This window comes from Bufo bufo, chromosome 3, assembly GCF_905171765.1.
Source record: "Bufo bufo chromosome 3, aBufBuf1.1, whole genome shotgun sequence".
Lineage (NCBI taxonomy): Eukaryota > Metazoa > Chordata > Amphibia > Anura > Bufonidae > Bufo > Bufo bufo.
Window position 1 is genome coordinate 611,205,821 of NC_053391.1, and position 15,910 is coordinate 611,221,730.

General features: G+C 47.7%; 1 protein-coding gene across 1 annotated transcript in view; it reads left to right on the forward strand.

Annotated features, from left to right (window-relative positions):
* The window catches only part of SETDB2 (SET domain bifurcated histone lysine methyltransferase 2), a 56,515-nt gene that overhangs the window by 14,420 nt on the left and 26,185 nt on the right, over window positions 1-15,910 (forward strand). Inside the window, exons 5-6 of the mRNA XM_040426023.1 lie at window positions 1,816-1,900; window positions 14,929-15,483. Coding sequence (XP_040281957.1) covers window positions 1,816-1,900; window positions 14,929-15,483 — 640 coding nt within the window. The remainder of the gene's footprint in view (window positions 1-1,815; window positions 1,901-14,928; window positions 15,484-15,910) is intronic.

The following is a 15,910-nucleotide window of genomic DNA, read 5'->3' on the forward strand; positions in this document are numbered from 1 at the left end:
CCATTCACTGTCACGATTTGAAACCCTGCACTACATTACGATGATTGGTCGTGCTGGCAACAGTGCATTCCTTTCTTTTTATTTAGCACAAAGTGCACCAGGCCCTGTGACCGTAAGCCAGCTATGGAATCTGTTTCATCTGCTGGTGTGAGGAGACCAAGCCCAGCGTTACTGGCTGAGTGCACTGCAGCGGTCCACCATCATTGCCCTCTCTTCTCCACCACTTACATGGGGGGCACAGGGCACCCTCAGCACATGGCGCAGTGCATGCAGAACGCTCACCTCCGTGCGTCGCATGACTGAAAAAACTCGTCTACTTTAGCTGCCCCTTGTCTATGGAGCAGTCGGCAGTGAGCGCACTCCCCGTCTTCATAACCGAAAAGCAAGCTGATGTGTTCAGCGCAGGAGAAGGGGGGGGTGTGAGAGGAGCAGCCAATGGCACGGCACCACGCTGATACTGACCAATCAGCAGCCTCCTCACTAATAACAGAGCTCTGTTATTGGATTGCTGTGTGTCTGCTGGATGCAAGACCTTTCTTCTTAAAGCGGCAGAGCAGTGGAGGGTCTAGGCGCAAATGGCGACAAGACTACAAAGTCTTGTCGCCATTTTGCAATTCTAAGTCGCATTGGCGACCGTTTTGGTCACCATCTGGAGCCCTGTAGGATCCAATAATTGAGGAAAAATTCCCAAGAATTATGTACTCTGGAAGAGCAGAGAGAAGTAACTCGGATCTGCCTCGCCACACCCATATAAGCTCACTGAGGGCTTATTGAATTACCCAATTACTTATCCTGCACAGAAAGACAGGCAGGTCATACAATCTATGAGCTACGTAAAATTAAATCATATGGTAATTAGCATTGCACAAAACTGATTTAATATTTTATAAAATTTACCCATCCAGTGTGAGTCCTTAAATGATCACTGAGCTTTGAAAATAGTTCTTATAGGTCATAGTGATTTCAAAGGTTTTGATCAGTGGATGTCCAAGTGCCGAGACCCCTACTGATCGCTAGAACGAGGAGAGAGAAGCGCTCACATATTGCACTCTTTCTCTTTACTAGAGAAAATGGAAACAATAAAAGGTATATGGGCTGGTCTCTTTCCCTAGCTTTTGATTCCAGTTCCCCACCAATCAAAACCTTTGATATTTTTCTACGACATCAAAAGTTTTTTTTTTTAAATCTTAGTGACCATTTAAATATTTTCTTTCTTTCCATAAGAGTCTATAAATTTGTGACAGCCATTTTTACATTTAATTTCCAGGGGGGAAAAAAATTGTGATTTCTGTAGAGACTTTTCAGAAAATGTGAAGCCATTTTTTATTTTTTTTTCTTCACAAAATTCATACTCCGTAATACCTAAATTCTACCAGACGTAAATTGTGCCAAAGAGGAGTTAAGGTGGATTTATACGGGTCGATGGAACAGCCGATTGTCAGGAATGACTTGTTCCTTCCCAACAGTCGGCTGCTCGCTCAGTGATGGAGACCGCGCATTTATAGGCAGCAATCTCCTTCACTGTATGAGGATGAGCGATCCCTCGACCCCTTACCGAATCATTGTTTCTGAGCAGCAGATCACTGTTTAGACAGCACGATATGCTGTCCAGGAACCATGAACTGTTGTTTCTGCATGAAAGACAGGATCACGCGATGAACAAGCGTTTTGCTTGTTCATCGGCTGATTGGCAGCACATTTAGATGACAAGATTATTGGGAATTAATCTGGCCGATCATCGGTACGTGTAAATCCACCTTAAAGGACAAAACACGAGAGTTTTTGTGATTATTTTTTTCCTCCCCTCCCCCACAGATTTTGCAGAGAAACTATCTGAAGATGAGGACAGTTCACCAGTAAAGACAGAAGAGCCTTATTCAATTTCCATCAGCAGTGAAGTGTATGTATAACTAGCTTTGTTACTAAAGACCGCTTTACGCTGCAAGATATAGCAGACGATTGTCTGGAAGGCAGTGTTCCTTCCTAGCAATTGCCTGCTCGTCAGTGGAGGTGTGCATTTACATGCAGCAATCTCCTCCATAGTATGGGGTAGGAGCAATTGCTAATGCCATCGCCTCCCCTCTTGCAAAATCATTGTTTGCCAGCAGCAGAGTGCTGCTTAGACAGCATGATCTGCTGCTGGCAAATGATGATTTAAGTTCAGGCATGCTCAACCTGTGGACCTCCAGCTGTTGCAAAACTACAACTCCCAGCATGCCTGAACAGCCTACAGCTATCAGCCTACAGTAGGGCATGGTGGGAGTTGTAGTTTTACAACAGCTGGAGGGCCGCAGGTTGGACATCGCTGATTTAGTTGATCGCATGAATGATCGAGCGCTTTGCTTGTTCATCGGGTAATCTTTGCCACTTCAAGGCCCCTTTCACACCGGCGAGTTTTCCGCGCGGGTGCAATGCGTGAGGTGAACGCATTGTACCCGCACAGAGTCCGGACCCATTCACTTCAATGGGGCTGTGCTGATGAGCGGTGATTTATGTAGCCCATAGACTTCTATTATGACGGAATGAATAAAGGCATGCCTCTAAAGGCTTTCCGTTCTGCATTCCGTCATAGAATTGCGTTATGGTCCGCGGTAACGAAATCCATAACGCAATTCTGCTTTTACCAGTAAATATGAAATTCGCTCATCTCTAATTGTTAGCGATTTATATGGCCGATGCTCACCAGTGTAAAGGGGCCGTAAGGGTCACTATTGATCTGCTGCCAGCACTGATTGCTGGCTCTGTTCCCTTCTATCTATTACCTGCGTGTCCCTGGTTGGTTAATAAGGGCAGGGAAGATGGAGGAGAGCAGATTTGACAGCTATAAGTGACAGTAAGTGTCCTCCAGTGTGTAACACTTACTGTCAACACTGTGGTCAGAGTATTTTGGTATTATTCAGACATGGAATATCATGCATCCCGAGGAGACTCTTAACCTCTTAAGGACATAGGGCACAGGTACGCCCTTGTGCCCTGGTACTTAAGGACACAGGGCGTACATGTACGCCCTGTGTATTTTCGATTACTGCCGTGCGGCTGGCAGTGATCGGAACCCGGTGCCTGCTCAAATCATTGAGCAGGCACCTAGGCTAAATGCCTAAAAAAAAGTTTTATTCACCCCCAACCCTGCACCCCCGAATGATTTTTATGGTGGCGGGAGGTGCAGGGGGAGGGTTGCGGGCGGCGGGCGGTGCGGCAGGCGGGATCGCGATCCCCCGCCCGCCTCCCCTTGAAAATTCATTGGTGTTCAGTGGGTATACCAGGGTGCCAGCACATTGCTGGCACCCTGGTATAAACGGCTGACATCTGCGATGCGATGTCAGCCGTTTAACCCTTTCCATACAGCGGTCCGTACGGACCGCTGTATGGAAAAGGTTAACAGCGCAGGGAGCTCCCTCCCTCTCCCATTGGGGGGCTGCTGTGCCTTTGCAGCCCCCCGATGGAGAGGGAGAGAGCCCCCAGACAGCCCCCCCGAGAGATCCCCTCCTTACCCTTACCCTCCCCTGTCTGCGAAGTTCTGAGCAGACGGGGAAGGTTCCCATGGCAACAGGACGCCTCTCAGGCGTCCTGCTGTCCATGGTGCTGAACAGATCTGTGCTGAAAGGCATAGATCTGTTCAGTGTAAGTAAAATACAGTGCAGTACAATATATATTGTTCTGTACTGTATTATACAGACATCAGACCCACTGGATCTTCAAGAACCAAGTGGGTCTGGGTCAAAAAAAAGTGAATAAAAGTGAAAAAAAAGTAAAAATCAAAAAACACATTTATCACTGATAAAAAATGAAAAAAATAAAATTCCCTACACATGTTTGGTATCGCCGCGTCCGTAACGACCTGATCTATAAAACGGTCATGTTACTTTACCCGAACGGTGAACACCATAAAAATAAAAAACTATGATGAAATTGAAATTTTGCCCACCTTACTTCCCAAAAAAGGTAATAAAAGTGATCAAAAAAGTCGCATGTACGCCAAAATTGTAACAATCAAACCGTCATCTCATCCCGCAAAAATCATACCCTACCCAAGATAATCGCCCAAAAACTGAAAAAACTATGGCTCTTAGACTATGGAAACACTAAAACATGATTTTTTTTGTTTCAAAAATGAAATCATTGTGTAAAACTTACATAAATAAAAGAAAAGTATACATATTAGGTATCGCCGCGTCCGTATCGCCCGGCTCTATAAAAATATCACATGATCTAACCCCTCAGATGACCACCGTAAAAAAATAAAAATAAAAACGGTGTAAAAAAAGCCATTTTTTGTCATCTTACGTCACAAAAAGTGTAATAGCAAGCAATCAAAAAGTCATATGCACCCCAAAATAGATGCCAATCAAACCGTCATCTCATCCCACAAAAAATGAGACCCTACTTAAGATAATCGCCCAAAAACTGAAAAAACTATGGCTCTTAGACTATGGAGACACTAAAACATTTTTTGGGTTTTAAAAATGAAATCATTGTGTAAAACTTACATAAATAAAAAAAATTGTATACATATTAGGTATCGCCGCGTCCGTGACAACCTGCTCTATAAAATTACCACATGATCTAACCTGTCAGATGAATGTTGTAAATAACAAAAAAAAAAAACGGTGCCAAAAAAGCTATTTCTTGTTACCTTGCCGCACAAAAAGTGTAATATATAGCAACCAAAAATCATATGTACCCTAAACTAGTACCAACAAAACTGCCACCCTATCCCGTAGTTTCTAAAATGGGGTCACTTTTTTGGAGTTTCTACTCTAGGGGTGCATCAGGGGGGCTTCAAATGGGACATGGTGTCAAAAAAAAAAACAGTCCAGCAAAACCTGCCTTCCAAAAACCATATGGTGTTCCTTTCCTTCTGCGCCCTGCCGTGTGCCCGTACAGCGGTTTACAACCACATATGGGGTGTTTCTGTAAACTACAGAATTAGGGCCATAAATAATGAGTTTTGTTTGGCTGTTAACCCTTGCTTTGTAACTGGAAAAAAAATATTAAAATGGAAAATCTGCCAAAAAAGTGAAATTTTGAAATTGTATCTCTATTTCTCGCCCAGTTTCCTTGGGGGACACAGAAGACCTTGGGTATAGCTCATCTCCATAGGAGGCGTGACACTAAGTGAAGACTGTTAAGCCCCTCCTCCACAGCTATACCCTCAGCCTGGAGAGAGAGACTGCCAGTTTTTGCTTAGTGTCCAAGGAGGCAAGACACTCCCTGCTCTGCAGGGCTGTATTCTCCTTGTTTAAATTTTAGATTTTTACTATTTTATTTTCTTTTTGTTCCAGATCATCAGGGATAACAGAGTCGCACTAGACCTCTCTGTTCTCCCGGGGTTGAGCTGCGCCAGTGCCGGTCACCCGCACTGCTGCCTCCCCCACAGAAGGCAAGGTGGACCAGGGCAGCCTAGCTCCCCTGCATCCCGCCAGCCCAAGGGTCGCCCGCACGCCAAGTCCCTCTTCCAGCGTCCTGCCACTACGGTGCCAGTAGCTGAAGGGGCGACCCTGCTGGAATGGACCGAGGGTGAAGACGGCTGTGGTAAGAGAGAGGCTTCACCAGCCCTACGTCCCCGTCCCCCCCGGTCTCCTGCGTGCCTGACCCCCATACTGGGCCTCTAGTCCCCTGCTGGATCTATGCTGGCACCTGCAGAGCGGCAATCTCCTTCTGCCTTACCCCCCCCCCTGCCTGGCTCCCATAGACATGCAGCCAGTGGCTGTCTCCACAGCCAGCTACAGAAGCGGCAACATAGTTTATTTCTACCACAGGCACCCGGTCTCTGGGTCCCCCCCCCATCTCCTACCGGAGTGTTGCTCAAGGCCTGCCTGACGGCTGTGGAGTGAGGCCTCGCCTCCGGCCGACATTGGTACTCTGGTGCGACCGGGCGCCGCAAAAATCTTAGCCCAGGCTCCGCGGCCTGCTAGGCCGCCATTCCGGGTCCCTGACTCTTCCGGCCGGCGGGGTGGGCTCCCGCGGCCGGCAAGCCGCCATTCCGAGCCCCTGACTCTTCCGGCCGGCGGGGTGGGCTCCCACGGCCGGCAAGCCGCCATTCCGGGCCCCTGACTCTTCCGGCCGGCGGGGTGGGCTCCCGCGGCTGGCAAGCCGCTATTCCGGGCCCCCGACTCTTCCGGCCGGCGGGGTGGGCTCCCGCGGCCGGCAAGCCGCCATTCCGGCCAGCGGGGTGGGCTCCCGCGGCCGGCTTTGGGCTTGACTTCAGCAGGCCCCGGCCGACCGTCGGTGCCGGTCGGTGGGGCTCCGCAAATTGTGGCCCAGGCTTCGCGATTAGACCCCGGCCTCACGGCCTGCTAGGCCGCAAAATTCCGGCCTCTGGTGGAGGGGGCGGGAACTTCTCCAGGCGCAAATTTTTCCCGCCGGGAGGTTCCTCCGCCCCCAGGGGATCGCAGAGCCGCCCTCCAGGCCGGATCCATGTTAACCCTTTTGGGTACAGGCCGGCTCCCAATGGGCCTGTATGGCTGCCCCCCCCCCCTTTTTCCTGACTATCTGTGCCCCTATATGGTGGCCCCCTTTAGCCTCAGAGAGGCTGTGTTTTTAATAAAAAAAAAAAAAAAAAAAATATATATATATATATATATATATATATATATATATATATATATATATATATATATATATTTCTATTGGACTGCGCAGGACGCTGCAGCCTCATCAGTAGTGCTGCATGTCTGCATGCCCTCTTTCCACAGGCGGCATAGTGTTGCGCTCCCAACCTGCGTCGGTGCTAGGGCATTTCCCTTTTTAGGCAGTTTTCCTGCCCTCTTCCAGGATACGGCGCTGGCCAAGTGCATGCGGCCCTTCCGTTGGCAGCATTCATCATCTCTCCAGTTATGGTGCCTGCCATGTGCATCCCCCCCCTCCTAGGCGGGATACTGCACTCTCCCTGGCTGCCGGCTGGCCATGTGCATGACCCCCTTTTAGGCGGAATGCTGCACCTTCACCGGATACGGTGCTGGCCATGTGCATGACCCCCTTCCTAGGCGGAATGCTGCACTCTCTATGGATTTGCTGCCGGCCATGTGCACGACCCCCTTCTCTAAGCGGAATGCTGCACTCTCACTGGATTCACTGCCGGCCATGTGCGTGACCCCCTTCCATGGGCGGAACGCAGCGCTCTCACTGGATTCGCTGTCGGCCATGTGCGTGACCCCCTTCTTAGGCGGAACGCTACACTCTCACTGGATCTGTTGCCGATCGTGTGCATGACCCCCCTTTTTAGGCGGAATACTGCACTCTCGCCGGATTCGGTACTGGCTATGTGCACGACCCCCTTCCATAGGCGGAACGCTGCACTCTCTCTGATGGGCTATGATGAACTTATGTACTATGTTACTATGCTGCACTCTCACTGGTTCCGCTGCCGGCCATAGGCATGATTCAGGCAGCATAAATACATCCCTCTGTCTGTGGTTGTTTTCTCGCAGGTACGTTGCTGGCCATGTGTAAGTACCCCATACATGGCGGGGTGCTTGCACTCTCGCAGGATCCGCTGTCAGCCATATGCATGACCCCTCTTCCGTGGGCGGTGTACGTACTCTCGCTGGATTCTCTGCCTGCCATGGGCATGCCTTCCTTCCTCAGGTGACATACACACATTCTCACTGACTGTGTTTGTCTCTCACCAGTACGTTGCTGGCCATGTGTATGACTTCCATACATGGCGGGTGCACGCACTCTCCCTGGATGAGATGCTGGCCATGTGCATTACCCCCCCTTTTTTCTGGGCGGCATGCTACACTCTCACCGGATACCTTGCTGGCCATGAGCATGGCCCTCTAACATGGGTGGAACGCTTGCACTCCCATTGGATATGGTGCTGGACTTGTGCGTGACCACCCCTTGTTCCATGGGCAGAATTTGGCACGCTCATGAGATTCACGGCTGTCCTTGTATGGCTGTACTGGACTTGTACATGTCCCCCTTCATTGGCAGAGTAGTAGCACTCTCGCTAAATCAGTGTTGGGTGTATTATTGCACACTCACTTAATGCTAGGATAACCCTGTGCATGTTCCCCTTTCACTAGGTGGACCTCCTGCTGGATTATAGGGTATGTCCTGCTTCTCTGAAGTAGGTACGGCCTTAGGCATCACTCCCTTTTGGGACCGGCCTTTGCACTCTTGCAGACTGCAGTTTGCCAGATACAATTTCCCCCCTTTCGGGGCGGACTGCTTGCGTTCCATCGCATGCTATACTAGGCTTGTGCATAACTCCCTTGCAGGTTGCACTTTGCAATTCCGTACATGCTGTGGCACTCTGTGGCGAGCCCCCTTTTTCGCTGAATTAACCTTTTTGCAGTGAGCGAACGTTCTTGTGCGTTGTTTGGGCCGTTTATGCCTTCTCCTCCTGTAGGTGGGTTGGCCTTCTCACTGCTTACGGGCTGCTCGTACGTATGCCTCACCTGCTTCCTGCGGCATACTTTTGTTTTCTTGGGATACGATGCTGGCCGCAAGCCTTGCACTCGTCTCTAAGGAGTTCATTCTGTCCACCTGACCCGGACGGGCTCTACTTGCTCTCTGCTGCACGGAGCTGGGTGGTACTCATTCATTTAGTTGGCCCTTTATTCCAGGGAGTGTTCGTGGTTCCTAGATGCGTGCCCATTCGTCCTTCCGCGGTATTGCTTCCCTGCGTTAGTGGTCACATGGTCGGGAGTGCTGTTGTCTGGAGCGCCCCTCGAATTCTTCGTTGGCTCTGGCAGGACTGCGGTTCCCTTGCCTGCTGCAATTTCCTCCTCTTCGGATGTAGTGTGGTATGAGTCCTTCCTCTTGGCGCCTCTACGCTTCAGTCTGATCTGCTACCAGGTGCGGGCCGCTTTTCTCGGGGAAAGTCACCCAAATTCTCTTGGGTGCTCGATTACCCAGGTCCGGAGGACCTCCACCTTGGGTTCTCAGGGTATTCGCCTTCTGCGAGGCGGTGAACCGGGCATCTCACAGTGTAGCAGGGTTCTGCTTTTGAGCTGTCCTATGGCTTCCCTGTTGCCCACTCCTCCTTTCGATTGGAGGGTGTTATGCCGGCCTCTGTCTCGACTACCTTATCTCGCCGGCTCTGTTTGGCTCCCGCTCGGTACAGATCACTCCGATGTGGCTTCTGTCCCGCCAGACTTCAGAGGCTGTTCCTTCACTGTCCTCCCCTCTGGGGAGAGCATGGTTGTTCATGTGGATGGTTCCGGTGTTCCTTTTGGCCTCGTACTGTCTCCCTTGTCCACACTGGCTGTATTAGCTGTGCCTATTTACCGAGTCTACCGCGTTCTGTCCTCCCGCTGAGTGCAGATTGCGTGGTCCATTCTAAGTCAATGGTCCTGCTGTAGACTTACCTTCTCGGTAACTTGGGGGGACTACCTTTCGGTCCAGATTGTCCTTTGATCTCCCACACCGGGACTGTAGAACATGGCTACATCAGCATGGACTTTAGCCTGTCTTGTCCTGGCATCTGGCGGATGCTGGGCGGGCCCTTTGGTTCCTTTCAGTCTGTCCTTCTACTCCCCCGCTAGGGTGGATACGGGACAACGTTGCCCGGGGGCCGACGGGACCAGTTTTGTCGACTTCTGCCCGTGTTACTGGTCTGCGCCTGATCACATTGGTTTTTTTCGCCCGCTTGCCAGGCGACTCCAGCGGGTTTGCTACTGTCCGCTCCTGGCTGTATTTCGTCCAGGATCTGTCGTAAGACTTATGGTTCTTTTGTCTGGGGTTCTGTGGGAAGCTGTGCATTCCCCACTCTGACCTTTTCTCTCCCCATGGTTCTGTCTTTTTTTCCAGTCCGGCCTGGACCTGGGACTGGAATTCCTTTACTTGAGGTGTCAAGTGTCAGCGCTGTTCTTCCTCTTCCAGCGTTCCCCGGCCCTCTGGGCCTGTCAAGACCTTCTTACTCGAAATGGCTCTTTGGTTCCTCTGTACTGTCCTTCGGTATCGCCCTGGGAACTTCATACTGAGCTCTCGGTGCTCCAATCTTGTCCTTGGAGCTGTTACAGAAGTTCTCTCTACCCCGTCTGTCCTGTACGGTTGTGTTTCCGTATCAGTCGTGTCTCTGACTGGTGCCTGAATGGCCCCTTTTTGTTCTGAGCCTTATGTCTTTTCCCAGGGCAGGGCTGTTCTACATCCCGTTCCTTCCTTCTGAAGGTGGTGTTTGCCTTTCGCTTCAACACTTCACCGATTTTGGACGTTGTTTGGGCCTTGCCGGTTTTACTTGGAGATCTCCGACTCTTGTCGACGTTTGGTCTCTTGGGTTTCCTGGAGGTCCGCACTTAGAGTTGACGGACTCCAGGGTGGTTTTCCTCCGCCTTATCAGATTGGCTATTGCTGAGGTTACCGCACCGAGGGCAGAATTCTGCCTTTGCTGTCGCCGTTCATTTCACCAGAGCGATCGGTGCCTCCTGGGCCGGAGACATTGGGCTTCGGCCATGCATTTGAGCAGGGCGGCCACAGGTCTTCCGTGCACGCTTTACAGAGTTCTACGGGGTGCATACTCTGGCTTCGGCGTATGCTGCCTTGGTCCGCCTGGGTCTGCAGGCGGAGATTCCTTGATGCCTTCGGGTGCTTCGCCTTGGAGCTGTGGTCCCTCCCCTTTTGGACTGCTTTTGAACGTCCCAAGGTCTTCTGTGTCCCCCAAGGAAACTGGGCGAGAAAACGAGATTTTTGTATAACTTACCAGTAAAATCTCTTTCTCGCTCTTTCCTTGGGGGACACAGCACCCACCCATTCATTGTTTTTCTCTACACGGTTTCCGAGTTTGTGTTACCCGTTGGGTAGTTGGCTTGTTGGTTCCTTGTTGGACTTTGCCTTTTCTCACTGCTTGGACACGCAACTGGCAGTCTCTCTCTCCAGGCTGAGGGTATAGCTGTGGAGGAGGGGCTTAACAGTCTTCACTTAGTGTCACGCCTCCTATGGAGATGAGCTATACCCAAGGTCTTCTGTGTCCCCCAAGGAAAGAGCGAGAAAGAGATTTTACTGGTAAGTTATACAAAAATCTCGTTTTTCCATTAAATCTTGTGCAACACCTAAAGGGTTAACAAAGTTTGTAAAATCAGTTTTGAATACCTTGAGGGGTGTAGTTTCTTAGATGGGGTCACTTTTTTTTTGGAGTTTATAATCTAGGGGTGCATCAGGGGGGCTTCAAATGGGACATGGTGTCAAAAAAACAGTCCAGCAAAATCAGCCCTCCAAAAACCAAACGGCGCACCTATCACTCTACGCCCTGCTGTGTGCCCGTACAGTAGTTTACGGCCACATATGGGGTGTTTCTGTAAACAGCAGAGTCAGGGCAATAAAGATACTGTCTTGTTTGGCTGTTAACCCTTGGTTTGTTAGTGGAAAAAATGGGTTAAAATGGAAAATTAGGCAAAAAAATGAAATTCTCAAATTTCATCGCCATTTGCCAATAACTCTTGTGCAACACCTAAAGGGTTAACGACGTATGTAAAATCAGTTTTGAATACCTTGAGGGGTGTAGTTTCTTAGATGGGGTCACTTTTAGGGAGTTTCTACTCTAGGTGTGCATCAGGGGGCTTCAAATGGGACATGGTGTAAATAAACCAGTCCATAAAAATCAGCCTTCCAAAAACCATACGGCGCACCTTTCCCTCTACGCCCCGCTGTGTGGCCGTACAGTAGTTTACGGCCACATATTGGGTGTTTCTGTAAACGGCAGAGTCAGGGCAATAAAGATACAGTCTTGTTTGGCTGTTAACCCTTGGTTTGTTAGTGGAAAAAATGGGTTAAAATGAAAAATTAGACAAAAAAATGAAATTCTCAAATTTCCTCCCCATTTGCCAATAACTCTTGTGCAACACCTAAAGGGTTAACAACGTATGCAAATTCAGTTTTGAATACCTTGAGGGGTGTAGTTTCTTAAATGGGGTCATTTTTGGGTGGTTTCTATAATGTAAGCCTCGCAAAGTGACTTGAGACCTGAACTGGTCCCTAAAAATTGAGTTTTTGTAAATTTCTGAAAAATTTCAAGATTTGCTTGTAAACTTCTAAGCCTTATAACATCCCCAAAAAATAAAATATCATTCCCAAAACAATTCAAACATGAAGTAGACATATGGGGAATGTAAAGTCATCACAATTTTTCGGGCTATTACTATGTATTACAGAAGTAGAGAAACTGAAACTTTGAAATTTGCAAATTTTTCCAAATTTTTGTTAAATTAGGTATTTTTTGGTGCAAAAAAAATTATTTTTTTGACTCCATTTTACCAGTGTCATGAAGTACAATATGTGACGAAAAAACAATCTCAGAACGGCCTGGATAAGTCAAAGCGTTTTAAAGTTATCAGCACTTAAAGGGACTCTGGTCAGATTTTTAAAAAATAGCCTGGTCCTAAGGTGTAAAAAGGCTGTGTCCTTAAGGGGTTAAACTGCTTTTTCACCCAGAAATCGCAGCTCACACATGCCAGTATAATAGTGAGGAGACACTGGCACTCAGTCTATGGAAACTAATGGAATTTCCAAAGTAAGAGTGAAAATTGTGATGTTTTGAAATGTGTAACAGATTCCAGCAGCATGGATAATGCCTGGGCCCCTACAGTCAAATGTTCACTGACGACAGAAATCTTGCAGAATTCTGTATTAATCTTTGGATGTGAAAACATCACGTTAATTAACATCGGCAAGATATGTACAAAGTATTTGTAAAGTTAAAACAACAATCCACATCTACTGATGAAATTTGAAAGAGAAGGCAGGAGATCCAGAAACCAGAGGACACTGTACAATGCCCAAAATTCACTCCTGCAGAGGTCGGAGATGTGGCTTCAGAGCTCTGCAGTGTGGGCTTCGGGCATAGTACGTTTGCCTAGCACCGTTGCTCATCCTGTGGCCATATGGAAAAAGTGGTGCACATCCACGGTCACTGATCACCAGTAGTACAGCTATAACCAGAATGAAGAGCAACACTCAAAGGGATAAGGATACAATTGGATTTATTGAAGATCCAGTTTCACTAGAATACAACACTGATGATTTTGGCTCGCACACCCTTTATCAAGCTGATTGTAATGGTGGATTGGGAGCAGAGTCATCAGCGGACTGGTGACTCTGCTCCCAATCCACTACTAAGCTCAGCTTGCTTAACCTTTTGTTTACCGCCGCACGACTATTTACATTGTGGGGGTAAGCTCTTATCTGTAACCTGATGTATAAAAGCGTCCCTGTGGCGCTGCAGTTGCCTGTGACCGTGCTGTCATTAGACAGCTGCGCTCACAGTAAGTATCCCAGCGACAGCAAAAGTGGTCTCCCTGCGTGGCATCACTGTGTACAGCGGTCCATCGCAGTGTAAAGTCACAAAAACCGGCAGGGGCATGCTCCTCTTGAGTGGAGAGCACCCCCTACTGGCTGTAAAATTAAATGTGAACCTGCAGTGTGTGAATTAACGTCTTGCTGCCCTTTTTTCATTAAAAATAAATAAAAAGTAAGAAGAATTAATAGGGTCATTTATCAAGCTGGTGTAAAGTAGAACTGGCTTAGTTGCCCGTAGCAACCAATCAGATTCCTCCTTTCATTTTCCAAAGGAGCTGTCAAAAATGAAAGGTGGAATCTAATTGGTTGCTATAGGCAACTAAGCCAGTTCTACTTTACACCAGTTTGATAAATTACCCCATAAATAACTTTAAGAAATTAATAAAAGTAAAATAAAAAATAAGTTATAGCTATAGTTACTAGTTCTAGTAATAGTATAGCAGTCAGACTACACACTTCTTCATTCCTAAAAAAAAATATAAATTGTTTTAGCAATAGTACAACAGACTTTGTGTGCTTTGATAAAAAAAAAATCTAAAATATAGGTACCGTATTTGTTTTAGATAAAAAAAAAAAGTTCCAAAAGCTTAAAATCTGTCATATCTGTCATCTAATGACCCAAAAGAAAGGTCTAAGTTGTCCCATGAAAAGTAATATCAAATACTTGTAGGTTGGCTCCGAAATGAATTAGTTGTTTGTAGTTAGATGGGCCTGCTGCTAAAACTGAAAAATTGGGCTAGTAAGGAAAAGCGTGGGTAAACACTACGGTAATGAAGAGGTTAAGGGAGTATCTCAGTTTTGTATTCTGGTGACACTGGATCTTCATAAGCCTTCTGCATCTTTATCCCTTTGAGTAGTGTTCCTCATTCTGGTTATAGTTGCCTCTAAGGGCTCATGCACACGACAGTATGGCTTTTTCAGTGTTTTGTGGTCCGTTTTTTATGGATCCGTTGTTCAGTTTTTTTGTTTCCGTTGTGTTTCCTTTCCGTTTTTCCATATGCCATATACAGTATACAGTAATTACATAGAAAAAATGGGGCTGGGCATAACATTTTCAATAGATGGTTCAGCAAAAACGGAATGGATATGGAAGACATACGGATGCATTTCCGTATGTGTTCAGTTTTTTTTGCGGACCCATTGACTTGAATGGAGCCAAGCACCGTGATTTGCGGACAAGAATAGGACATGTTCTATCTTTTCGCGGTACGGAAATACTGAAACTGAATGCACACGGAGACACTTCAGTATTTTTTGCTGAACCATTGAAATGAATGGTTCAGTATATGTTCCGCATACTGAACTCAAAAAACGTCCAGTATACTGAACGCAAAATACTGTCGTGTGCATGAGCCCTAAGGCTGGTGCTTGCAGATATCTGTGCAATGTTCATCAGTCATGTGGCCTAGGAGCAGCTCAGCCTCATTGAAGTGAATGGGGCTGAGCACGATACTAAACACAACTGCTGTACAATGTATGGCGCGGTGCTTGGCGAGCGCGGAGAAGGCCGCCGCGCTCACAGGAGTGCTGCTGCCTTCTCAAAACAGCAGAGTCCCGGATGTCTGACTCCCACCGATCAGGTACTGATGACCTAATTCAGAGGATAAGTCATCAGTAAAAAAAAAAAATAATCCTGGAAACCCCTTTTAAAGAACCTAAAGAACTAAACTTCTTTTCTCTTTTAAACAGAGAGGAAACTTTACGGTTTTCAGAACCGGAGCCCCATGATGATGTAATGCCCGCTTTTGCGACAAGTGTCCCTTATGAGAAGCACAGCTGTGGGCAGATGTGCCTCTCTAATGTCAATCCGTACTTTAGCAAAAGAGAGAATCCTCTCCGATTTCCAGTTATGTGTCACTTCCAGAGGCGACGTGCGAAGTCCAGTCTCGGCTCAAGGCATGACGTGATTTACAAAGCCCCCTGTGGAAAGAGTCTCCGGGACTTTGACGATGTGCGCTCTTACCTCTTTCAGACTAAATGCCGCTTTTTATCTCTAGATCATTTCTCGTTCAATACTAACCTCCAGCTGGATAGAGACCTTGTCAAGAACCAGGTCGTTTTTCAGGAAACCGATATAAGCAAAGATGCAGAGCTGGTGCCGGTCCCATTCTGCAATGAGATCGATGACACCAGGCCAGCTCCTTTTACGTACAGAAAGTCGTCTTGGCCACGAGGATACTCCATCAATAATTTCACCGACCTGTTCTTAGGATGCTGTGACTGTACTGACGGCTGCTTGGATGTGTATGTATTCATAACTGAAGGGCATTCTCCGGCATTTAACGGGTTGTCCAGGATTAGAAACAGCAGTACTATTATCATATGGGATGTGGGTTCTAATATACTTTGTGTCAATTCTTCAGGATTTGTAAGATCTTGTTGCAGTTATTAAAGGGGACATGTTCAATTGTGGGTGGTGGAGGTGTCCTCTAAAGAGCATCTGTGAGCAGTTTTGTATCTATGACACTGGCTGACCTGTTACATGTGCACTTGGCAGCTAAAGGCATCTGTGTTGGCTCCCATGTTTATATGTACCCACATTGCTGAGAAAAAGACAAGGGCAGGCAGTGAAACCGCAATCGTACCTGGCCCTGACTTCTCCTAAAGTCATAATGCAGAGGATGTGGCAGCTGCAGAGAGAGCAGAGCCTCTAGGTGTAACGGCAACGCCC